The sequence below is a fragment of the Terrapene carolina genome, unplaced genomic scaffold (genome assembly GCF_002925995.2).
Source record: "Terrapene carolina triunguis isolate 2854851 unplaced genomic scaffold, T_m_triunguis-2.0 Scaffold85, whole genome shotgun sequence".
Classification (NCBI taxonomy): Eukaryota; Metazoa; Chordata; order Testudines; family Emydidae; genus Terrapene; species Terrapene triunguis.
The window spans coordinates 39,818,400-39,844,154 of NW_020664436.1; the positions used below are offsets into that span (position 1 = coordinate 39,818,400).

Consider the following 25,755-nt stretch of genomic DNA (forward strand, 5'->3'; position numbering starts at 1 on the left):
ACTTATCTTGTTCTTTTTTGAACCCTCTTATAGTCTTGGCCTTCACAACATCCTCTGGCAAAGAGTTTTGACTGTGTGTTGTGTGGAGAACTACTTCCTTTTGTTTGTTTTAAATAGGGTTACCATTCGTCCGGATTCCCCCGGACATGTCCGGCTTTTTAAGCTAAAAATAGCGTCCGGGGGGAATTTGTAAATGTCCGGACTTCCCCCTGATGCAGAGCGCGCAGGGCTAACAGTGCTGCCGCCGACGGTGTCACTTACATGGGGCTCTGACACTCAGCCAGAGAGAGCACGTCCTCCTCCTCCTCCTCCCTCCCTGCATGGCAGATCGGCTCCGGGAGTCTGGAGCTCCTCCCCCACTGTTGCCCAGCGTGCCGGACGAGCGGCTCATGCAGTTTCTGAGCAAGCTCACGGAGACATTAGGTGAAGAAAGGCCAACAACAAGGGGGCCAGGGGGTCGGAGAAGGGGCAGGGAGGTTTTGGAGGGGGCAGTCAAGAGACGGGGGGGGGTCGGGAGTTTGGGGGGGGCTTTTTGGGTGGTGTGGAGAAGGTTTTGGGCAGTCAGGGTACAGCTAGGGTCCTGGGGGGCATTTGGGGGGGGGGCTTAGGAGGGGACAGTTAGGGGACAAGGAACAGGGAGGCTTAGGCAGGGGGTGGGGTTCTGGAGGGCAGTTAGGAGTAGGGGTCCCAGGAGGGGGCAGTCAGGGGACAAGGGGGGGTTGGGAGTTCTGGGGGGGGCTGTCAGGGGGCAGGGGTGGGGAGAGGGATCGGCGCAGTCAGGGGACAGGGAGCAGAGGGGTTTAGATGGGTCGGGAGTTCTGGGGGGCGCTGTCAGGGGGTGGGGAGTGGTTGGATGGGGCGTGGGAGTCCCAGGGGTCTGTCTGGGGGTGGGGGTGTGGATAAGGGTTGGGGCAGTCAGGGTACAGGTAGGGGGTAGAGTCCTAGGGGGCCAGTTAGGATGGGGGGAGGGTCTCTGGAGGGGGCAGTCAGGGGACAAGAGGCAGGGAGGCTTAGGTAGGGGGTGGAGTCCTGGGGGGCAGTTAGGGGCAGGGGTCCCAGGAGGGGGCAGTCAGGGGACAAGGAGCGGGGGGAGGGTTGGGGGTTCTGAGGGGGGGAAGTGGGAGGGGCAGGGGCGGGGCTAGGGCAGGATGGGGTGGGGCTGGGGCAGGACAGGGGCAGGGCTCCTCCCGTCCTCTTTTTTGCTTGCTGGATTATGGTAACCCTATTTTAAACCTGCTGCCTATTAATTTCATTTGGTGACTCCTAATTCATGTGTTATGAGGAGTAAATAACACTTCCTTATTTACTTTCTCCACACCAATCATGAGTTTATAGATCTCTATCATATCCCCCCTTAGTCGTCTCTTTTCCAAGCTCAAAAGTCCCAGTCTTATTAATCACTCCTCATAGGGAAACAGTTCCATACCCCTAATCATTTTTGTTGCCCTTTTCTGAACCTTTTCCAATTCCAATATATCTTTTTTGAGATAGGATGACCACATCTGCATGCAGTATTCAAGATGTGGGCGTAGCATGGATTTATATAGAGACAATACGATATTTTCTGTTCTATTATCTATCCCTTTTTTAATGATTCCCAACAGTCTGTTCGCTTTTTTTAAGTGCCGCTGGGTGGATGTTTTCAGAGAACTATCCACAATGACTCCAAGATTCATAGACTCATAGACTCATAGACTTTAAGGTCAGAAGGGACCAATATGGTCATCTAGTCTGACCCCCCGCATGATGCAGGCCACAAAAGCTGACCCCCCCACTTTCCCTTAACTCTGCTGTTGAAGTCTCCAGATCGTGATCTAAAGACTTCAAGTCGCAGAGAATTTTCCAGCTTGCGACCCCTGCCCTATGCTGCAGAGGAAGGCGAAAAACCTCCAGGGCCACTGCCAATCTACCCTGGAGGAAAATTCCTTCCCGACCCCAAATATGGCGATCAGCAAAACCCCGAGCATACAGGCAAGATTCTCTAGCCAGACCCTCATTTTACCAGCGATGGCCGTTATTGCCTAATTGATTAGAATCCCGTAATCCCATCAAACCATTCCCTCCATAAACTTATCTAGCCTAATCTTGAAGCCAGAGAGGTCTTTCGCCCCCACCGTTTCCCTCGGAAGTCTGTTCCAAGATCTCTTTCTTGAATGGTAACAGCTAATTTAGACCCCATCATTTTATATGTAGAGTTGGGATTATGTTTTCCAATGTGCATTACTTTGCATTTATCAACATTGAATTTCATCTGCCATTTTGTTGCCCAGTCAGTCAGTTTTGAGAGATCCTTTTGTAGCTTTCACAGTCTGTTTGGGACTTAACTATCTTGAGTAGTTTTGTATTATCTGCAAGGTTTGCCACCTCACTGTTTACCCCTTTTTCCAGATCATTTATGAATATGTTGAATAGGACTGGTCCCAGTACAGACCCCTGGGGGACACCACTATTTACCTCTCTCCATTCTGAAAACTGACCATTTATTCCCACCCTTTGTTTCCTGTCTTTTAACCAATTATCAATCCATGAGAGAACCGTCCCTCTTATCCCATGACAGCTTACTTTGCTTAAGAGCCTTTGAGGGACCTTGTCAAAGGCTTTCTGAAAATCTAAGTACACTATATCCACTGGACCCCTTTGTCCACATGCTTGTTGACCCGCCCCCCTGCCCAAAGAATTCTAATAGATTGGTGAGGCATGATTTCCTGTTACAAAAACCATGTTAACTCTTCCCCAACAAATTATGTTCATCTAGCTGTCTGACAATTTTGTTCTTTACTATAGTTTCAACCAGTTTGCCCGGTACTCAAGTTAGGCTTACTGGCCTGTAATTGCTGGGATCACCTCTGGGGCCCTTTTTAAAAATTGATGTCACATTAGCTATCCTTCAGTCATTTGGTACAGAAGCTGAGCCCCTTAAAGACTAAATACTATGCTGGTGGAGAGAGGAATTCAAACAACAAATAAATATTATCCTCTGTAATCTGTGTCTTTCTGCATAACAACAACACCTCAAATAAGCTGGTTCAGAGCTGTTATTTTGCTAATTTCTACAGTGCCCGTAACCATGGACGTAAGAACTTTAATTACAGGGATTAAAATACAAACAAAAAATTAATGAAATGCTAAACAACATCAGTTTATCTTGTCCTGCAGATCCCTAGATTCCTGCTCTCCTGGACTGAAAAGCAGTGAAGTCTAAAACCCGACTCAGCTAAGAGCGACCGTTCAGACTTTGGGGGGAGGAGGCTATTCTCCATTGCCTTGACCTGGGGAAAAGGGGTGAGAAATACTACCATACAGATCTGCTCATGTTTTGTATTCACTTTGCACAAGTGTGACTGACTCTGCAAGGTGCAGGTGCAAGGGGTGGAGAATCAGGTCCAGTGCGCTCCAACAATACCAACAGCAAGAGCCTCCTTGCCAGTCTCAGCTGGAGCTTTGCAATCTTTGCCATCCTCTGCTGAAAGCTGCTATAGATGTGTAAATGTTATAGGTCATGCAGGTAGTGAGGCCTATAGTTAAGTTGCTCACCACTTACTATCATAGACTTAGGCCTGTCAATCTGACCGGGGGGGGGGGGGACTTCCTTCCCACTCCCACCTATGAGAATCAGTTAGACCTTGAGCATGTGAGCAAGAACCAGGCAGCTACACACCTGAGAGAGACTGTTTGGTGCCACCTCAAAGCCCTGGTCCACCCCACTATCCCATCTACAGCCATAGCCGTCCCTGATGCTTCAGAGGAAGGAGACAAAAATTAATAATTCCAGAATACATTGGTGGGGAGAAAAAATTCCTTCCTGACCCCTACAAGACTGGCTTAAGCCCGAGCTTTTGAATATAAAGCATAAACTGGAAGTGAGTCCTAATACTGGTGAGCCCTGCACCCCCTCCATTACAGGCAACCCATCATACACTCTCACTTATAAATTTGTCCTATTCTTTCTTAAAACTAGGTTGTTCATTCCCACAACTCCTATATGGAGGCTGCTCTAGACCCTCACTCTTCTGATGGTTAGAGACCTTCTTTGCAGGCATGGCCAATTTATATCCATTTGTTCTTGTGTCAATATTTGGCCTTTAGGCCATTGTTTACCCTTCTCATGTATTAATAGCAAGAAATCATATCTCCTCTCAGCCTTTTTTGCTACCTAACCAAGCCAAGCTCTTCCATTTTCCTAAGACAGGCCCTCCATTCCCTTGACCATCCCAGTAGCTCTTCTCTGCACCTGTTCCAACTGCAATTCCTCTTTCCTTAACACAAGTGACCAGAATTGTATATAATTTTCCAAATGAGGTCTGACGTCACCAGTGCCTTGTACAATGGCATTATACTTCTCTAGCTCTGCAGGAAATGCCTCACCAGATAAAGCCTAGGAGCACATTTGCCTTTTCGCAACTGCATCACACTGGTGGCTTGGCATCCTGTGATTGACCAACAGACCAGGACCTCTCCTCCTCCATTGCTTCCAACTGACAAGCCTCCCAAGCTCGAAGAAACACTTATTGGACCCTAAGTACATGACCATGTGCTTTGTACTATTGAATTCCATCCCGTTTGTGTCATTCCAAAGTCCTGCTCCCACCCTATGTGTTATCATCATGGTGGTTCTGTTCCCAAAGAAGTCTTCAGAGCCACAGCAAGATTTTCCTTATGTTCAGGTTATATTTAAATCCAGCTTTGCCTATAAGCTTTTGCTAGTACAGATTTACTCTAGTCTATTCTATACATTAGTTCATATGGGCAGTAGGAATTGATGTTTTATAGTATATATATCAGCTAAGGCACAATGTAAGTGTTAACTCTAAAGATATAATTGGATCAAATTCTCAGCTGGTGTTAAGTGGTGTAGCTCCACTGAAGTCCCTCACCATCACCAAACAGCACCATCCTACTAAGGTAACATGGTGTCTGTTCACTGCCTATTATGCTAGAAACTGAGAACATTAACCTTTGAGAAAAATTGATGCAAGGGCCCAGTCTAATAGCATCCCATTTACTGAGCACTTCAGTTTAATAATTAGGATGCTTGCTATTGATAAGGTAACAACCATTTCCTGGCCTGGGGCTCAGACACTGTGGTGATGAGGGCCACAAGAGGACATGTACAGACAACACAAGTAGTGAGGACAAAGGCAGAGTTTCTTAACCAAATAACCACCACATACTGGCCAACACTGATTTTTTTTTTTTTTAATTAAATGGTCTCAGTTTAAAAGAAAAACACACAAACCAATCTGTAAAACTCCACCATAGCAAAGTTGTTTTAATCTGGGTTTCAAAACTGAATTGAGAGGGAGAGGCTACAAACTAATGTCAACATAAGACTTACTGGGAGGATGCAAACCTTGCTGTCCTATAAAAAGGGAGGCCAATGCAATCTAGGGCCTGATGCTGCTTGCCCTACAGATGCAACTATAATTTCCTTTTGAAATCAGTGCTGCTAGGATAGGCTGAAGGAGGGACAGGAGTCAAAAGTATTTTTTCCCCCAACATGTTTTTTTGTATAATTTGATAGTCCCCATTTTTATGTTTGGGTTTAAATCTTCTTTTATGTAATTGTTATTTATTTGTATCATCTCAAGGGAGAAGCTGAGTTACCCCTTTGCTGTTGGAAAGTTTGAAAATTCTGATCAGAGAGCCAATGCAGAGAGCTTTGCATATTTGCTGTGGCAATTCAATGTCAGTATTATGTTGTAATTTTAGTCACATTGATGCCTTATTTTTGCCTGACTTCAGTAGCTACACAAGGCAAGTGTACAATTCATTCCATAGCCTTTCCTGCTCACTGAATACAACCACCAAGCCTGAATTCAATCTGGAAACTGTTCTTCAAAATCCTCTGAAATAGCTTATTACATATACCCATTAATACATACACCCACACAATTGAAGCTTCAATGTAATCATAGAATTAATTTTTTTTATTCAGATCTAAAGCTGAATGAGATGTCAATCAACACTGTCAGTTATCAAGAAGCAAAACTCATTCTCATGTCTGGAGATTTATCAATAAACAGAGAAACCATTTGCAAGAAGGAAGTCGAAACTACAAAACACGTACACATTAGAATGAACTTGTGGTTGTACTTTATTTAGTCAGTGAAAATCTACCTTAAAAACAGAAAATAGAAAATCAACATTTGTTTAAACCCAGTACATTGGATTAGAGGAAGCTGCAAGCTTGGAGTTTAAGCACAAGCTACAGGTTGCAGCCTGAGTATTTCAGGGGCCAAAGCAATACGCTGGAACAAAGTAGTATCTGTGTGTAGAGCGATGTTCCTTGCACCATTAGGAAGGTCTTAATGGTGCCATATTTTATAGGTGTCTGTTACAAGGAGAAACATTGGTTATACAGTTCACATTTGTTGCATTGCTTAGCTAGGCCCAGGATTAATATAAAAAACAAGCAAGATTTAAGCACTTGCTTCTCAGCTTCTACCAACAGACCATTTCCGTTGTGATAAACGCTAGCTTTCTTTAAATGAGATTTAGACAAGAAATAACTTTACATATTATTAACAGCTTTGGAACTACAAAGGGTTACACAGGTCATGCTACTGTTATTTTGTTTTACCTGTTGCAGTTATTGCAATATGGCTTAACGTACATAGGTATATAATTTTGTACAAACGTAACCGATTTCACATTTGCATGGTGTTATAAAAAGCACAAATAACGCAAGCAACATAAACTCTGGGAACTGACAGCCATTGTCAGAATTACTTTTGTAATTCATGCCCAAAGATAAGGGGGAAAGCTGCCACTAAGGAAAGACAGACTGGATTGTTTGATATCACATTTCTCAACTTTTATATATTTTTCTGTGAGTTAAGAAAAACCTTTATATTCTGCACTCATGGGAGTACTCTAGCAAGTTGCACTGGTGACAATGCAGATTGGCGTCATTTATAATTGGGCCAAAGATAAGGCCCTTCCTGCCATGTTCTTTGTAGGAGAATATTGACTTTTTAGAGAGCTAACGGACACTGCTTTTTTCTGGGCATCCCCAGAGTTCCATCTGTTAATTATACCTACCTCTCCTTTCAATGTTATACACACACACACAAACAGAGTGCGTGTGCATTATGTCAGGTAAAATCAAAGTCCTCATAGCAGAGTGAAGATCCTAATTCATTTTAAGTACAGTATCAAAGTGTCTTGGAGAAACATTTATATAAAGCCTCGAGTCTCACATGCACGACTAACTTCTGTTAAAATATGAGTGAGCTGAAAGAAGGGATTCCAAGGTTCTGAGCGCTAGGTTGTTCTTTCGGGTTAAGGTGTCCCAGGTTAAATGTTTTACTGCAGCAGCATCTGCCTGTAGTACAAGTTACTAAAGACCTGCTCTTAACTCAGAATAGTTTCCCAATTTTAGGATTGAAGTGATATTCAACTACAGTTAAAACCATCAAGGGAAAAAAAGACTTCTGCTAAAATTTCTCTGATTTTTTTTTTTTTTTTTTAAAACATTGTTCCTGGGCTAAGCACTTTGACTGCTGTTACAGAGAGTAGCAAGGGAGTGAGGGGAGAGATGGTAAAAATGAAGAAAAGAGAAGAATTGTGAAACTAATTTTTTTTTTTTTAACAAAAATACATTCAACCCTCCATTTTCTCATGTACCCTAAAATGTTCAGAAGATAGCTATAAACACTGCACATAACTGGATATTTCTGCAGAAATTACTTTGTGTTTCTAACTCCCGATGACCAATATCTCCCTGCTCCAATACTTTGTGATGAGATGGTTTATGCCAAATACAGTGGGAATATGCTCAAACTAACAACCTGATATTTGGAATTCTCATTTAGCAGTTACAGCACAAGGATCCTGTCACTTTTCGGCTCAAGACCAAGGCATGTCTACACTAGCACTTATGTCAGGAAAACTTTTGACCCTCTGGGGTGTGGAAAAAACCCCACATCCCTGAGTGACATAAGCTTTGCCGGCATAAACACTTGGGTACACAGCATTATGTCCTGCTGACATAGCTACCACCACTCGTTGAGCAGGTTTTATGTCAACGGGAGAGCTCTCCCCCGTAGGCATAATGTGGCTATACGAGCAATCTTACAGCAGCACAGCTGTATTGGTACCAATACAGCTGTGCCATTGTAAGCTTGTAAGTGCAGACATGGCCATATTTTGTTAGCAGATGCTGTGCAAGATGTGATGTTTTATACACATTTTAGGAGAAACCCATATCTGCTTGCCAGAGGTGAATTAGTTGGCTAACATACTTTTTCTGAGTAACAAGCTGCAAGTTGCAGAAAACCACCACCAGATGGTGCAATCACAACAGTGTAATCTGTCACATTTCTTTGCTTGCACACTGTGCAGCCCCAGAGACTGGGAGGCACCTGACGTAACAAGAACATTTGGTACACTAGAAGGAAACAGTTCATTTTCAAATAAATTACTATATAGATAGGATAATGAAGTTATTGGTCAACATCTTGCTCAACCAGAATGGTGTGAAGTTCACAAAGTGCAACGTATAACATTTATTTTAGAAACCAGATCTAAAACTACTGATGACCCACCATGCTTGCTCTGTGCCTAGAAGGTCGGGTACAGAATACTTTGAACACTTAATAATTGTTCAGTTATTTAATATTTCAAGCCTGCCCAGTTTTATGTATGCACTGATCTACACTTGTAACTTAACACCTGACAAAATTGAGAAATATTTTGATCCAGGTTTGCCAAGTCTTAATTAAAACCAACAGAGCGAAGTATAAGCAAAGATTTTATTTAAATCATTTTCAGAAATCACAATCTGCCAAATGTACATGAGCATAATGAAACACACTGTTCTGAAAAGAAGTGGGCATAAATATGGAGCGGACATAATGCAGTATCTATCAGAACATTTTTTTAAAAAGAACATGTCTCATTTCATGGCATTTGTGTGGTCCAGGAGACAGGGTAACATTAGAATGCAAAAATAAGAACAGTTAATCCTTTTCTTCATAACGCTGAAATATTTTGTCTGAGATTTAAGCACAATAATTTCTTGAAATCGCCATTTCAAGGTTGCTGAACAATTTGAAATGGATAAATTTGTAACTCTTAAGGACTTCCAGCTTCCACCAGGTGCTGTCAGAAAAATCAAATTGCAATAAAGTGAACTTTAAATGTTTTCAATAAAATTATAGTGCACTTCCTACAGAGGAAGTGATGCAAAATTAACTTCTGCCTAATAATTTACATCAGTAGGTTTCCAAATAGGAATTGTTCGATCATGAATGTTCTTTTATGGAAGCAGGAACAACAACTAGCATAATGCCTTAAATATCAGTTCTTACACCCTTCCACTAAGTGGAAAACCTGCCTAAATTTCATGAAGATAATTTGTGGCCAGCTGTAGCTCACTCACAGTGCTTCACCATGGTCACATGCACTTAGTCTCATATAGTGATGCAAATGTATATCATTTTGTATTTTTAACATAAGATAGAGAACATATACATTAAAATCAGAAGTGGGTTTATGATATACATATAAATACACCAAGAATTATACTCCAGTTTTGGAAGCATGTTAGAAGGGGGAAATCTGGAACAATAGAAACTGGGCATTGCCAATAGGCTATGGAAATCATTTAAATCAAAGACATCACTTTTTTCAATCATTTCATCAAACAAAAAATAAAGAAGTCTTGAAAAGAGTAGAGGGTGATGACTAAAGCTCCTGATCTTGCCTCAGGATTGTCAGCTACTCTCAAGGAATGACGTCAGATATTGATGGTCTAATCTCACAATTCAGAAACATTGGTCTACAGACCAATCAGCAGATTCCACTTTCTGCTCTTGCCTTCTTCACATTCTGGTCTCTCCAAATGTAACACACACATTTAACAGAACGGCTGAAATAAAAGAATAAAAATATTAAAGCCTTATTAATCACAAATTTCTCTCTCAAGTAATTTATATTCTCCCTCAGAATTTCCTTAAGTGGTGAGGCTGTTCGTCAGGAGTGGTGTTGGAGAGACCTCATCAACTCAGTTAACATCCTCCAGTTTAAAAAGAAAAAGCTAAGCTAAACACAACTGACAGTAAGGGTAAGGATGACCTGTGACCATTACCTCCCCTTAAAGAGAATTCACTTGAAAATCCAAACACCTGAGAAAATCTTCACCTCCTAAATCAGGGGTTCTCAAACTGGGGGTTGGGACCCCTCAGGAGGTTCCAAGGTTATTACATGGGGGGTCATGAGCGGTCAGCCTCCACCCCCAAATCCCGCTTCACCTCCAGCATTTATAATAGTGTTTTAAATTTATAAGGGGGTCGCACTCAGAGGCTTGCTGTGTGAAAGGGGTCACCAGTACAAAAATTTGAGAACCACAGCCCTAAATCATTATCTTGGAAGTTGTTATACCAGCCAACAAGTGGCAATTGTTTAAGTGGGATTCCACTTAATCAAAAGTCAGACTTTTCTGCTGGAACAAGGCTGTGATGAGCAACATCTTAGGATGCGGCTGGAGAGGGGGAGCCAGATGGAGAAAGCAAAAGGATTGTAGGGCAACACAGCATGGGAGTTTTCCCTTTGCTCTTCCTGTGTATCTCCCAAAGTCCAAAATGAAGGGTGCCTGGACTCCTGGGGGCCTTCGGAGGTGCACAGGAGTTGGGCTCCCTTAAGCATTTTAAAGAGACACGGTGGGTGAGGTAATATCTTTTATTGGACCAACTTCTGTTGGTGAAAGAGACAAGCTTTCAAACGTACAAAGAGCTCGTCTTCAGGTCTGTGAAAGGTACTGAGCAACACAGCCAAATGCAACGTGGAACAGATTGTTTAGCATAAGTAGTTAGCACATAATATAAGGTAGAGTGGCCCATTAAGTTCTGCAGTCATAGGACAAAATGAGGAGGGTAGTGGGTTGCAGATTGGTAAAAAGCATAAATCCAGTGTCTCTGTTCAGTCCATGATTTTTACTGTCTAACAGAGTTGGGAATTTAAGCTCATCTTTTGAAAGCACCGAGAGCCTTTTTAGACTTGAGGGGGAGATATAGGAATACAGTGACAAGCCCTGTAGACCCCCATTCTGCCCTTGTTGCATGCCCCACATTCTGCTGCCTCCACAAAACCTTCTTCACTATTCGCTCAGTTGCCCCATTTTCTCCAGTGAACACTTCCCGTACCCCACTGACAACATTTGTACCATCTTCTTCACAGCCCTCCTTGAGCTCGACGCTCTGGTCAGCCCACTCATTACAACACAACACCCTCACTACCAGGGGCAGCTCTATGGTTTTTGCCGCCCCAAGCACGGCAGTCAGGCGGCTTTTGGTGGCACCCCTGCAGGCGGTCCCCTGGCTACGCGGATTTGGCAGCATGCTTGCGGGATGTCCGCAGGTGCCGCGCCTTCAGCATCCCCACTGCCGAATTACCGCTGAAGCCGCAGGACCGGCGGACCTCCTGCAGGCATGCCACCGAAGGCAGCCTGACGGCCGCCCTCACAGCAACCAGCAGGCTGACCCCCACAGCTTGCCGCCCCAGGCACACGCTTGCTACACTGGTGCCTGGAGCCGCCACTGCTCACTACATGAACACTCACACCCCCCTCCTGCAGAACTCCTAAGATTCACAGAAATGGAGCACCTAAGGAAATCCAGGGAGAGGGTAGCAGGAGACATGGAGGCACACCCTATATAGATGTTCTAAATCTAGAATCTGACAAAAAAAAGTGTTAGAAGAATTTTCAAGGGTGATGATCACTACATTTTCATTTCATTTTAATTGTTTTCAACAGCGTGTCTGATTAGCTTCAGTATAGGTAAACATTCTCTTTTCTACATTGACAAGCTACTCTAGTGATTGGTCATTTGACAGCCTATTTTAACCTCTTCTGGATTGAGGTATCAGTCTGACATTACGAATTTAAATATGAAGATTTAAAATTGGAATGTAGCCACTTTGTCTTGTACTCTATATCAGAAATAGGAGACCTGAAAAATCAGTTAAACTCTCTCTCTCTCTTCTTTTCCATTGTTTTTTATGAAAATGGCAAAAAAAAAAGATGAACACAATTTAGGATATCATAATTCAGTAACTATTTGTCCACCTAACTTCATATTTCAGATAAAAATCCGACTTCTTCCCCAGACATACCCAACAAATTTTCCTTTGTTAGCAGACTCATTTAAGTGGGGGAAAGACAGATAAATGGGCACCATTCCAAATTTCCTTGGAAACTTAAATGCTTACCCATGAACTAACCCATTCTAGAATCCATACCAATTTTCTGGCCATAGACAGCTGAACTTGAACTTTCACCTTCTCCAGTTTGTTTCAGTTCTTGTTGAAAGGCAAGTCAACACACAGGTGTATATATAGCTGGATTATTCTAGTTAAAGATACTGTCAACATAGCTTTCAGAATTTAAACATGTTAATTATTTTTAAATCCCACATCACAGAAGCTTAAATGACATGGCTGCACTGGTTTGTTATTGTCAGGTTGTTCATAATTATCCACCAGCTGACACTGACTGAAGTTTTATATAAGAAGTGGCTGCATTTCCCTACTGTGTTTGTATAGCTTTTAGAGTTTTTCCTACACTGAAGGGACTCTTTTTCAGTACTTCATCCCTTGTCTTCATTTCCCAGCAGAATCCCCATCTCACTCTGAGTTCTTGCTCTGAAGAGAACACCACTTCTCTCACTTCCACAGAACTCTAATATAACAGGAAGGTGGCAGCATCACAGCATTATCTCAGTTTGCTTCACAGGTTCTTTACTGGTTTTTGCGCTGCTGGTTTTCGTCCAAACAGGATGGCTGGGTACGAGTAGCAAGGTAAGCAGGATCACATTAGGAACACAAGATGAGAAGGAGGAGACTCCCAGCAAAGGATGAGTAGGTGTGAGTTTTTCCCTTTCAAAAGTCCTGAAGCAGACCCATCTTCCAGTGGCCAGAAACCTACCCTCCCTCCCAGGTGTCCAATACTCAAGTGGCTACCTCTTAAACTTGGAAATTAGCCAGTTCCCAGGTTACATTCTTCTGGAAATCTAAGATCAGATCCTAACATAAATCAGGACAGCTCTATTTGAAGTCTACAGAGTAACTGACTTACACCAGTTGATGATTTGGCCTCTAATTTTCAGAGGCAAAATGACAACGGCAATAGAAACAGTTAGAACTTCTGTTTTCTGTCTCAATTAACACCAACAGTTTAGTACTGAGCCAGAGGAAAGACTGCCACTACTGAATTATCAGCATTTCCTGCAGCAACTGGGGTTTCCTTGGAGGTATCCCATCCAAGTACTGACTAGATACGGATCAACTTGCTTAGCTTATAAGATGACAGTAATATAGCTGCATGTCCCATATTACCCCCAGGATTGTTGCTGGAATTCCCCCCTATTCACGGATGAGCAAAGACTAAAATGAGAAGTGGAGCAAACTCTCACTGTACTACCCAAGAAGGAGGAGGGGCCCTACAGGAGAGAATAGCTCTCTTACTGCATTTAGAAGAGAAACAGTGCTGTGCTGCACTTGAATAAAAGTGTTCTGATTTCCCAAGGTGTTGAGTATGCACAGCTCCAACTGGCACTCATGGGGGACAGCAGGTGAAGGATAATACAGTAGGCAAGTGGAGAACAATTACCCATGAAGTTGACTAGTACAGCTGTTTTAGTAGTACCTCTGCTTTACATCCAAAAGATCTGTTGCTTCTGAATAAAAGTGGCCTCATTTGCAGAGGTGAAGGTTCTGTTGTTGACAATGGAAGCTGTGAGTACTCAACAACTTTTAAAAATAAGGCTCCTTATTTATGTTTTTAGATAGGAACATAACAACGGCCATACTGGGTTGGACCAATGGTCCATCTAGCCCAGAGTAGCCTGTCTTCCGACAGTGGCCAACGTAAGGTGATTCAGAGGAAATGAACAGAACAGGCAAGCAATGAGAATGGGAATCCTGGACGCCCCATTCATCTTAGGCATTGGCACCCTTACAGCAGGATTATTGGCTATGTAGACTCTCTGCTCAGGCCCTACACTCCCAGCAATCTTCGAGACACCACTGACTTCCTAAGGAAACTACAATCCTTTGATGATCTTCCAGAAAACACCATCCGAGCCACTATGGATGTAGAAGCCCTCTACACCAACATTCCACACAAAGATGGACTACAAGCCATCAGGAATAGCATCCCCGATACCATCACGGTAAATCTGGTGGCTGAACTTCGTGACTTTGTCCTCACCCACAACTATTTCAGACGTGGGGACAATTTATAACTTCAAGTCAACAGGACTGCAATGGGTACCCTCATGGCCCCTCAATATGCCAACATTTTTATGGCTGACTTAGAACAACGCTTCCTCAGCTCTCGTCCCCTTACGCCCCTACTCTACTTACGTTACACCAGGGGTTCTCAAACTGGGGTCAGAACCTCTCAGGGGGTCGCAAGGTTATTACATGGGGGGTCACGAGCTGTCAACCTCCAACCCAAACCCCGCTTTGCCTCCAGCATTTATAATGGTGTTAAATATATTTAAAAAGTGTTTTTAATTTATAAGGGGGTGGGGGTCGCACTCAGAGGCTTGCTATGTGAAAGGGGTCACCAGTAAAAAAAAGTTTGAGAGCCACTGCGCTACACTGATGACATCATCTGGACCCATGGGAAGGAGGCCCTTGAGGAATTCCACCAAGATTTCAACGATTTCCACCCTACCATCAACCTCAGCCTGGACCAGTCCACACAAGAGGTCCACTTCCTAGACACTACAGTGCTAATAAGCAATGGTCACATAACCACCACCACCCTATACCGGAAACCTACTGACCACTATACTTACCTACATGCCTCCAGATTTCATCCAGACCACATCACATGATCCATTATCTTCAGCCAAGCTCTAAGATACAACCATATTTGCTCCGATCCCTCAGACAGAGACAAACACCTACAGAATCTCTATCAAGCATTCTTAAAACTGCAATACCCACCTGGTGAAGTGAGGAAACAGACTGACAGAGCCAGAAGGATACCGAGAAGTCACCTACTACAAGAAAGGCACAACAAAGAAAGTAACAGAACGCCACTAGCTGTCACCTACAGCCCCAAACTAAAGCCTCTCCAGCGCATCATCAAGGATCTACAACCTATCCTGAAGGACGATCCCTCACTCTCACAGACCTTGGGAGAAAGGCCAGTCCTCACTTACAGACAGCCCCCAAACCTGAAGCAAATAGTCACCAGCAACTACACACCACACAACAAAAACACCAACCCAGGAACCAAACCCTGCTACAAACCCTGGTGCCAACTCTGTCCACATATCTATTCAAGGGACACCATCATAGGACCTAACCACATCAGCCACACCATCTGGGGCTCGTTCACCTGCACATCTACCAATGTGATATGCCATCATGTGCCAGCAATGCCCCTCTGCCATGTACATTGGCCAAACCGGACAGTCTCTACGCAAAAGAATAAATGAACACAAATCTGACATCAGGAATCATAACATTCAAAAATCAGTAGGAGAACATTTCAATCTCTCTGGTCACTCAATAACAGACCTCAAGTGGCAATTCTTCAACAAAAAAAACTTCAAAAACAGATTACAACATGAAGCTGCAGAACTGGAATTAATTTGCAAACTAGATACCATCAGATTAGGCCCGAATAAAGACTGGGAGTGGTTGGGTCATTACAAAACCTAAATGTAATTTCCTCAATACTAATTTCTCCCTATCGTTACTCACACCTTCTTGTCAACTGTCTGTAATGGGCCACTCTCTTACCACTTCAAAAGTTATTTCTCCTCCCTTGGTATCCTGCTGTTAATTGATTTATCTCATTAGACTGACTTAACACTTGGTAAAGCACCCCACATCCTTTCGTGAATTTATACCTGCTCCTGTATCTTTTACTTCATACATCTGATGAAGTGGGTTCTAGCCCATGAAAGCTTATGCCCAAATAAATCTGCTAGTCTCTGAGGTGCCACAAGGACTCCTGGTTTTTTTTTTTTTTTTTTGCTTATGCAGACTAACACGGCTACCAATGAATCCCATCCCCTGTTGTTCACTCCCAGCTTCTGGCAATCAGAGACAAGGGACACCCTGACCATCTTGGCTAATAGCCATTGATGGACCTATCCTCCATGAACTAATCTAATTCTTTTTGGAACCCCATTATAGTTTTGCCCTTCACAACATCCCCTGGAAATGAGTTCCACAAGTTGACTGTCCATTGTATGAAGTATTTCCTTTTGTTTTAAACCTGCTGCCTATTAATTTCATTGGGTGACCCATTTTTTTTAATTATTATTATTATTATGTAAGGAGTAAATAACACTTCCTTATTCACTTCCACATCATTCACAATTTTCTAGACCTCTATCATATTCCCCCCTTAGTCATCTCTTTTCCAAGCTGAAAAATCCCAGTCTTTTTAATCTCTCCACACGTGGAAGCTGTTCCATACCTTGATCATTTTTGTTGCCCTTCTCTGTACCTTTTAAAATTCTAATAAACCTTTTTTGAGATGTGGTGACCACAACTGCACGCTGTATTCAAGGTGTGGGCGTACCATGGAAATATATAGTGGCACAATGATATTGTGTGTCTTATTAGCTATCCCTTTGCTAATGGTTCCTAACATTGTTAGCTTTTTTCACTGCCGCTGCACATTGAGTGGATGTTTTCAGAGAACTATCCACAATAACTATCCACAATAACTCTTTCTTGAGTGCTAACAGCTGATTTAGATCCCATCATTTTGTAAGTATAGTTGGGATTATGTTTTCCAATATGCATTACTTTGCATTTATCAACATTAAATTTCATCTGCCAATTGGTTGCCCAGTCACCCAAGTCTGCCCAGTCTGAGATCCCTTTGTAACTCTTTGCAGTCTGCTTTGGATTTAACTATCTTGAGTAATTTTGTACCTTCTGCAAATCTTGCCACCTCATTGTTTACCCCTTTTCCCAGATCATTTATGAATATGTTGAACAGCACTGGATCCAGTATACATCCCTCCATTCTGAAAACTGACCATTTATTTCTACCCTTTGTTTTCTTTTAGCTGGTTACTGATCCACGAGAGGATCTTCCCTCTTATCCCATGACTGCTTACTCTGCCTAAGAGCCTTTGGTGAGAGACCATGTCAAAGGCTTTCTGAAAGTCCAAGTACACTGTATCCACTGGATCACCCTTGTCCAAAGAATTCTAATAAGGAATATTAAAGCATATCTCCCCAATCTTTAACAAAAGCAGTGTTGACTCTTCCCCGACAGATTGGGAAACATTGACATAGATGAACACAAACTTAGGATGCTGCTTGTGTAGGGAAAGCCTGTGGCGGGCCAGGCCGGTTTGTTTACCTGCCCTGTCCGCAGGTCCGGCTGATCGCGGCTCCCACTGGCTGCAGTTCGCTGCTCCGGGCCAATGGGAACTGCTGGAAGCGGCAGCCAGTACATCCCTCGGCCTGCGCCGCTTCCAGCAGCTCCCATTGGCCCGGAGCAGCGAACTGCAGCCAGTGGGAGCCGCGATCGGCCAGACCTGCGGACGCGGCAGGTAAACAAACCGGCCCGGCCTGCCAGGGGCTTTCCCTACACAAGCAGCATCCCAAGTTTGGGAAACACTGATCTAAGTGTCTGGTAATTCTGGTTGAAACTATAGTTTCAACCAATATGGGTCTAGTTGTCTCAAGTCAGGCAAAATAATTTGAAAATTTGGGCCTTGGGTTGCAATCCTGAGGAGGTCTTTGATGCGTGCAAAAGGCACTACACAGTATCAAATCAGTAACAATGAAAAGAAATGAAAAGTTTCTGAAATGCTACCAAAAAATAAGTAATGAAAATGCTACTTACGTTGGGCCTCAAGATTTGGTGAGCTCTGACTTTGATTGTGGACTCCCACAAGATGCATATTCTTGATTATTTACATCTTCCTCTGTGTGTCTCTTCATGTCTTCCACTGGTTGGCCATGTTTGTCTCCCTTCCTTTCTATATGTGTTTGCTGAACCATATATTTCTCTTGGGTGGCCACAGTGTGCCCCGCTTCTTTTTCCTTTAGCTTTGGTTGGTCTGTTCTTGTCTCTGTGGATAAGTCTTCTGAAACACTCATATCTATCGCTGATTTTTGACCCCCTAAACTTTCACTTGAAACATCTTCAGGGACAGCTACAATCTTTCCTGAATCCTGAATTTCTCCCTCTTTTGACATATCAGAAATTAATGGCACATCTTCTGTTTGTTCTAGAGTAGCTTGTTTCTCTGCAGACTGTGTTAAAATAGTATGTTTGACTGTACTTGGTTGCTGGAACTCTTGTTCTTTACCCTCTATTGTCTTTTCACCTTTTACAAGAAGCTGCTGATGAGCCTGTACACTTTCCTGAACTTCAACTATATTTATACCGTTTTGACTTCCGTCTGTTGATTCAATCTGCTGCTTTGATTCAGATGCCATGCACACAGCAGCTGGCTCTTCTGTTCTTTCAAGTTCGTCAACGGCAGTCTGAATTATCTTTAATACAATTTTTGTACTCTGAGATTCTATAGTGACAGACTGAACAATATCTTTTTCGAATTCTACGTGGGTTAGAGATGGGCTTTTATCTTGAGAAACTATTTTTTCCCCAGCTTCTTCCCTACACTCTGGCTTCTGTTGCTCCTTCCCCTGGGTTGCGTCATCCACATAATCTTTTTGGACCAAATCAGATTGTGTACAGCTTGTTGCTTCCTCAGTCATTCCATCCACCATTGCAGCGGTCATCTCTGATACTGACAGTGCTGCAGTTTCTTCACTCCTACTGTCTGCAGCCTCAACTCCTGAATGAGCAATGGTAGTATCTTGGACTGCTGCTAAAGGCTCTAAAGTTTCAGCTGAGGTTTCCATAGATGTTACAGTTTCTACAATGATTTGTTCTTCAATTGCTGCAGCTGTTACAGGCACAGACGCTTTTTGAGCCTCAGAGCTTTCAACAGTAGGAATGGGTGAGCCAGTATCTTCCAGCTGCACAGCTAAAATCTCTTGCTGCACTGGAGTTGAATAAAGTTTATCACCGCTTGCAAGTTCCAATTTTCCAGATTCAAACAAATCTTTTTCCACTTCCGTCATTAGCTCAAACTTGGTTTCCTCTTGCTGATTGTCATTTGAACTTGTCACAGTCAATAGAAGTGTTTGTTTTGCTTCCATGGGCTCCTCTTCATCTCCCTTTCCATACACAGGCAGTTCTTTAGGATGTATGTCGCTCTGTAGAGGGGCCCCATTTACAACTGCCCCCGGGTATTCTGATTCTAAGTTAGACGGTGCATCTTCTACATCATTCTGCATGGGAGCCTCAGCTGCAATCGCTTCAGTGCATTCTGATTCTAAGGTAAGCACAGCATCTTCTACCTCTCTCTTCACAGGTGCCTCAGTTACCCCACTCTGCATGGCGTCCCCAGTTACAACTGCCCCTGGGCATTTTGATTCTAAGGAAAGCAGGGCATCTTCCATCTCACTCTGCATAGGGATCTCAGTTCCCTCACTCTTCATGGTGGTCTCTATTGCAGTGATTTCTGTGCATTTTGATTCTAAGGTAAGCATGGAATCGTCCACCTCATTCTGCACTGTGGCCTCCTCAGTTACCTCACTCTGCACAGTGACCTCAGCAGCAATTGCTTCTGTGCATTCCGATTCCAAGAGAAGCACGGCATCTTGCACCTCACTTTGCATGGGAGCCTCAGTTGCAAGTGCTTCTGTGCATTCTTTTTCCACAATACGTGCAGCATCTTCCACCCCACTCTGCACAGCAGCCTCAGTCATATCACTCTGCATTGGAGCCTCAGATGAAACTGTTCCAGTGCATTCTGCTTCTAAGATAAGCACGGCACCTTCCACCTCTTTCTTCACAGGAGCCTCAGTTACCTCACTCTGCATCAACCCCTCAGTAGCAATTCCTTCCACCTCACTCTGCATGGTGGCCTCAGTCACCTCACCCTGCACAGTGGCCTCAGTGCCCTTTGATTCCAAGGTAAGCATAGCATCTTGCCCCTCACTTTGCACAGAGGCCTCAGTCACATCACTCTGCACTGGAGCTTCAGTTGCAACTGCTTCAGTGCATTCTGATTCTAAGATAAGCACGGCATCTTCCACCTCTTTCTTCTCAGAAACCTCAGTTACCCCACTCTGCACAGGGGCCTCATCTACAAGTGCTTCTGTACATCTTGGTTCTAAGGCCTCCCTGGCATGTTCCCTTTCACTCTGCACTGGGATGTCAGTCCCCTGACTCTGTATGGGGGACTGAGCTGCAGTTGCTTCTGTACGTTTTGATTCCAAAGAGAGCATGGCATCTTCTGCCTCACTCTGCAAAGGGGCTTCTGTTACAGTTACTTTCATGCATTTTGATTCTAAGTTAGGCACCATGTCCACCACTTGCTTAAATTCCTGGGACAGCTCAAGCTTTGCTTCATGTGTTTCACTTTCAGATCCATCCACTTCTGGAGCACCTTCATCTGTGATTTCACCTGGAATTATTACTTTTAAATTCACTTTGGCCTCTTCAGTTGAAATTTCTTGTTGTTTTACTACTGTAACATACTCAGCTTTCACTTCATGCTCTGCCTTGGTAGTTATTGTGACACTACTGTAAAATTCCTCCTCTTTCAATTTACATTTCTCTAGAATCTTTTCTACTTCAGACGTTTCTTCATGTCTTTCTATAAATGCTTGTTCAGTTTCTTGCCATTGACTTTCATCTGCCAATCTATCCAGACTTTTAGCTTCTTCTGTGTGTTCCTTCATCACTGCACACTTTTCACTCATCTCTGACACTTCCTGTAGAACACTTTCGTCAGCTTCATTTCTGCCTCGAACCGTTCCTGCACTTTCCATGTGTTGAATGTCAGCCTCTTCAGGTTCTTCTTTCTTTAAGGACTGTTCAACCAACACAGTTTCTTTGCATATGACTGTAACTTCATTAGCTTCATCCTTCATTTCAGATCCAATTTTCTGCACTGACTGAATTATGACTCCAGTCACAGTTCTTTCACTAATCATCTGTACTTCATCTGATAGCTTCACTCTTTCTACAACTTCCTCAAGAATTTCCTGTGTTTGTTTATTTAATTCTTCTAAATTTTGCTCAGTCCCTTCTATCTCCTGCACAGGTGTAACTTCTTCTGTAGTATCTGGGGATTCAGTTAACTGTGACACTGCAGAAACCATCTCAGTCGTCTCCTCTGCCAGGGACACTTCTGTTGCTTCTTCACCACAGGAAACTTCTGTTGCCTCTTCCAGTGCTGTCAATGCTTCTGAGGTTAACTCCAGCTCACTTACTATAGTATCATCACTAATGTCCTTTCTCAACTCTGGCAAAGTTTTAGAAACCACCACTGTCTTTTCTACAACAACTTCAGTTTCAAATATCTGCTCAGTCTGTTCTTCATCATCTTTTTCCTGTTCAATGGACTCTGTCACAGTAGCAGATATCCAAGATGGTGACCTTTCTTCAATACTGGTAACTGCTCTCTCCCCCTCTACAACAGTCACAGTAACTGCATGAACCAGTCCTTCATTAAATTGCTCAATAATTAAGGTATCTTCTAATTTTTCAGCTCTCTTTTCATCTAAAGTTTCTTCCCTTATTGCCTCAGTTTGTGTTGCTTGTTGGGCCTCAATTTTCTCTTGTTCAGCTGCTTCATACTCAGATAAAGGAACAACAGCTGGAACATCAGAGTCTTCTTCATTGGTTTCTGTCATCTCTTCTCCAGCTTCCTCAACACAAGCTTGTTCTGGCTTCCCGTCTGACTTTTTCTTCCGACGACCAGGTATTAATTTTTTAAATGAAACCCATGTTTCTTCTTTTCCAGGCTCACCATCTGAAGTAGAATGTTCTATGCTGGAAACTAACACAGATTCTTCAGTTCTCTCTTCCATTTTGGTTTTGGATTTTCTTCTTGGAGTGACTAATCTTTTAAATGATTCCCAGGTTGAAACACCCTCTCCTTCAGATGGACTTCCAGCTTGCTCTGGTGAGGAACTTCCTTGTCCTTGATCACTTTCTTGGGAACTAGTTAGGATCGTGTCTGGTGCAGTTTCTTTGCTTTGGCCAACTTCATCTATCTTTTGGCCTTCTTGAGCAAGCCTCTGTCCTACTTCCTCATCAGAAGAGGAGGATTTCCTAGCTCTTTTCTTAGAGGAGCCTACACAAATTAAGGCTTCCCATGATACAGAAGTATCAACCTTTCGTTTTGGCTCTTCTGTGCTTTTTTCTAGCTTCTGCTCCTCACCATTTACTTTAATTTCTTCCTGATTTTCAGAGACTGCACTTTCAGTAGAAGACAAGGTAGCACTCTTTGCCTTATCAATTTCTTCTTCTTTGTCACTTTCAGAAGGCCTTCTGACACGTTTCTTGGGAGTCACCATCTTTTTAAACGATGCCCAAGGAGTTACACACTCTCTTTTCCTCTCTACATCTGAAATTACTCCTTCTTCGGTTTCAGTGACCCGTGTTGCATCTATGGCTTTCTCCACAGAAGGAGGCTCTGTTGATTCTTCAGGTGAAGAGGCAGAGCTCTCTGCCTTCCGTTCTTCGGGACTTTCTGGGGAATCAGCTAAATGTTGAATTTGTTCTACTTGTTCCCCTGGCTTAGTTTCTTCTCTCTTTCCTTTATGCTTCTTTCCAGAAAGCTTCTTTAAGCCAGTTCCTGTAAAAAGTTTCTTTAAGGGGCTGCCTTGCACTTTGGCTCTTTCTTGTGATGACAACAGTTCAACCTCAGTCGTGATGCCTTCTGGAGGCTTACATGCAGCTGCATCTTCAGGGCTTGGTTCTGTTTGCTTGATGTGGTCGTCTACTACTATGCATACTGTTTCTTTGGCCTTTAGTTGTTCCTCAGTGGGTCGAATTCTTTGTAGCTCACCATCTCCTTCAACTGACTGTTCAGAAGCTGAGGAGGGCATTTGTTCTATCTCATTTGTTTTAACCTCTTTCGCCGCTGTAGTGCTAACATGAACTTCTTCCTCTGTCTCTAACTTTTCATCAAAGATTTCAGTTGCCAGTGGAGCTTTTGGTTCAGGTTTCTCAATGTTTTCACCAAACACTTCTGTTGTCATTGGAGCTACAGGTTCAGATTCTTCTTTAGATTTGCCTTTAGATTTTTCTAATTTTTCACCAAATATTTCCATGGTCGTGGGAGCTGGTAGTTCAGATTTCTCTTCAAAGTGTATTTCAGTTTTTGCTTCTAAGGATATTGTACATTCTTTCACTGGTTTTGGTTTTTCTTCAGGGGATAGGTCTACTTTTTCTTCAAAGGACACTTCAGATTCCTTGTTTACACTTTCAACGGTCTCTTGTGGAAGTGGCTGTTCAGAAGGAATAACAACTTCCTCCTTCAAACTTGCTTCTACTTGGATCTCTGTCACTTCCCTTTCTTGCTCTTCCCTTTCTTTCTCAGTTTTCTCCTTCTCATGTGCTTCTACTGGGATCTCTGCCACTTCCCTTTCTTGCTCTTCCTTTTCTTTCTCAGGAGTCTGCTGCTCATCCTCTTTAGGCTTCCTAAAACTTGTCTTTTTCCTAAACCCAGCCCAACCCTGAGTAAAGAATTTTCTTAGTGGTGATGCGGTTTCATTAACTAATCCATTTGTTGGAGACTCTGGTGACTTGCTAGGTTCTTTTTTTCCTTCTGCCTCTTCGTTTCCTTCAGCTTCCTCACTTGGGCTTTCTGCTACCTTTTCAGGAAGAGATTCATCTTTCCTTTCCTCACTCTTTGGTTCTTCTTCAATCTTTTCTGCAGGATGGGTCACTTCACTTTCTGTTGCTTCCTCCACCATTTCCAGCTTGACTTCTTTATGATCTCCAGCTCCATTTGCTGCCACTTCTGCTTCCTCTTTTTTTACAGTCAGTAGCTGAACAGGTTCAGACTTTTCAGTCTTATCTTTTTTAACAGTAAACTTGAAACCAACAAATTTAAAAACCTTTTTAAATCCAACGTCATTAGACTGAGATTCACTGGGCTGTTCTAGCTCTTCTACTTTTTCTTCTTCTGATGGCAACTGTTCATTAGCTTCTTGAACATCCTTCTGTCCATCTTCCACACGATCCTTATCGGTTGATTCTGGTGGCATGGCTTCCATATTTTCAGCTAGCTCTTCTTTTACAGTCACATTCGCAGGTTCTCTTTGTCCAACTGTAAAAAAAAAAAAAAAAGAAAGAAAAAAAGTAAAAATCAGATAAAAACAAATTAGATTTACCATCTTAATTCACTAAATTATGTATTAAAATCACTCAAAAGATAATACATACTTCAATTTTTAATACAGATATGAATTTACATTTTAATGTGATCTTGTAAAATATAAATTCCAGTAGTATGGTGGCACCTCTTAGGTCTGCTAATTAAGGGTTTATCAGCAGTTATTATAAACCTAGTTTCCCCCTCATTTGTAAGAGGTGAAGAAAATCATATCTGGATTAGTCTTGTGCTTGACAGGCTCATTCAGAACATTCTAGGCTCACTCTCATTCTTTCTGGGCAAGCGAAGTTCAGGAGTTTAAAACAAGTTCAATACTCAGGTTGTTTGGGTAACAGCTGTTCACTTCAGTAATGCCTCTACTTAGAAGATACATATGACATTGGTAATTTTTTCTGAAGCAGATGCTCAACCTCCTTCCCAGTTAGGAGAAGAGCATAGCATCAAGAATGAAAGCACCAATCCCGCAAACTCACCCTGAGATCTTCAAATCAAACTGGGTTCTTTCCTTTTCCACACATCGCCAGTATTTAAATGTTCTGACGGCTAGATCTTATCTACTCACCAGTGCAACAGCTTATCAAATCAGTGAGGTTGCAGAGGTGTAAAAGAATATAGTTTGGCTTGCAGAATCAAAGCTGGTGATGATACATGAGAAGGCAAGAACCCAGTTTTAATCTCAGATCCTAGCAGCTTTATCTCTGCTTAGCTGCTTCCTGCCCCCATTAGACAGAGGAGTGTCCCAGTGAAGGCAGAGGACATCTGATTAAAAAAAATACAATAGTGTGAGGAGGAAAGGAAAAGAGAACAAGTACACTCCAGCTGGTCTATATTATGCACTCGATGTAATGAATGTCCTCTGGTGCAGTGGTGCTGGTTATAGTATTGGGTGGAGGATAGCCCAGGATCTTCCTGTTCCCTACCACTCTCAGGTCCATGCGCAGGAGTGGGACTACAAGCCCCAAGGAAACTAGTCATTCCATCTCCCTCCCTGTGCAGGTATGGTAGAATGCAATGGAATGTGGCGTCTTCCGCCCTCTTATTCCCCTGCACTGCCACACAAACAAATCACAATTTAGCTCTAAATAAAAATACAAACTAAAATGTTTATTTTCCCCTCCACAAGAGATTTTCCAGAGCCTTACTCTTTTTTGTTGTTGTTAATTATAAGATTTTCATCAAACATTTTAGGTTAGTTTCTACTTACAATGAACCTTTCTGCACCACATGCTGACACCTGCTTCTGTGCATGTCAGTTCGGAGTCCCCCTTCCTGCTTTCCTACAGATCATCAAAGGGGGCAAATCTCATTACAGCTTTCCTGCTAAGAGCATTTGGCCTGTAGGTGGAGACAGTTTAGTTTATGCCTTACATAGTGTACAATCAGAATTCTAATAGGCACTGTAGTCTTTCTGGATGCGTGCCAGGGTTCTTGATTTATATAGTACATTATAGTTGTTTTGGCAAAATATGCCAACGACTGTGTCCTTATTAGTATATTGCCAGTACGGTTAGCAACAACCCAAGAGAGACAGCAGTTGTGAACTTAAATGCAGTGT

The 25,755-nt window shown here is 42.8% G+C and overlaps 1 protein-coding gene across 1 annotated transcript in view; it reads right to left on the reverse strand.

The window, feature by feature from the left end:
• Positions 1–6,070: 6,070 nt before the first annotated feature.
• Positions 6,071–25,755, reverse strand: part of AKAP12 (A-kinase anchoring protein 12) — a 39,204-nt gene continuing 19,519 nt past the window's right edge. The window contains exons 2-3 of the mRNA XM_024200377.2: positions 17,834–24,134; positions 6,071–9,871 (exon numbers count right to left, since the gene is read on the reverse strand). Coding sequence (XP_024056145.2) covers positions 17,842–24,134 — 6,293 coding nt within the window. The 3' untranslated portion in view covers positions 6,071–9,871; positions 17,834–17,841. The remainder of the gene's footprint in view (positions 9,872–17,833; positions 24,135–25,755) is intronic.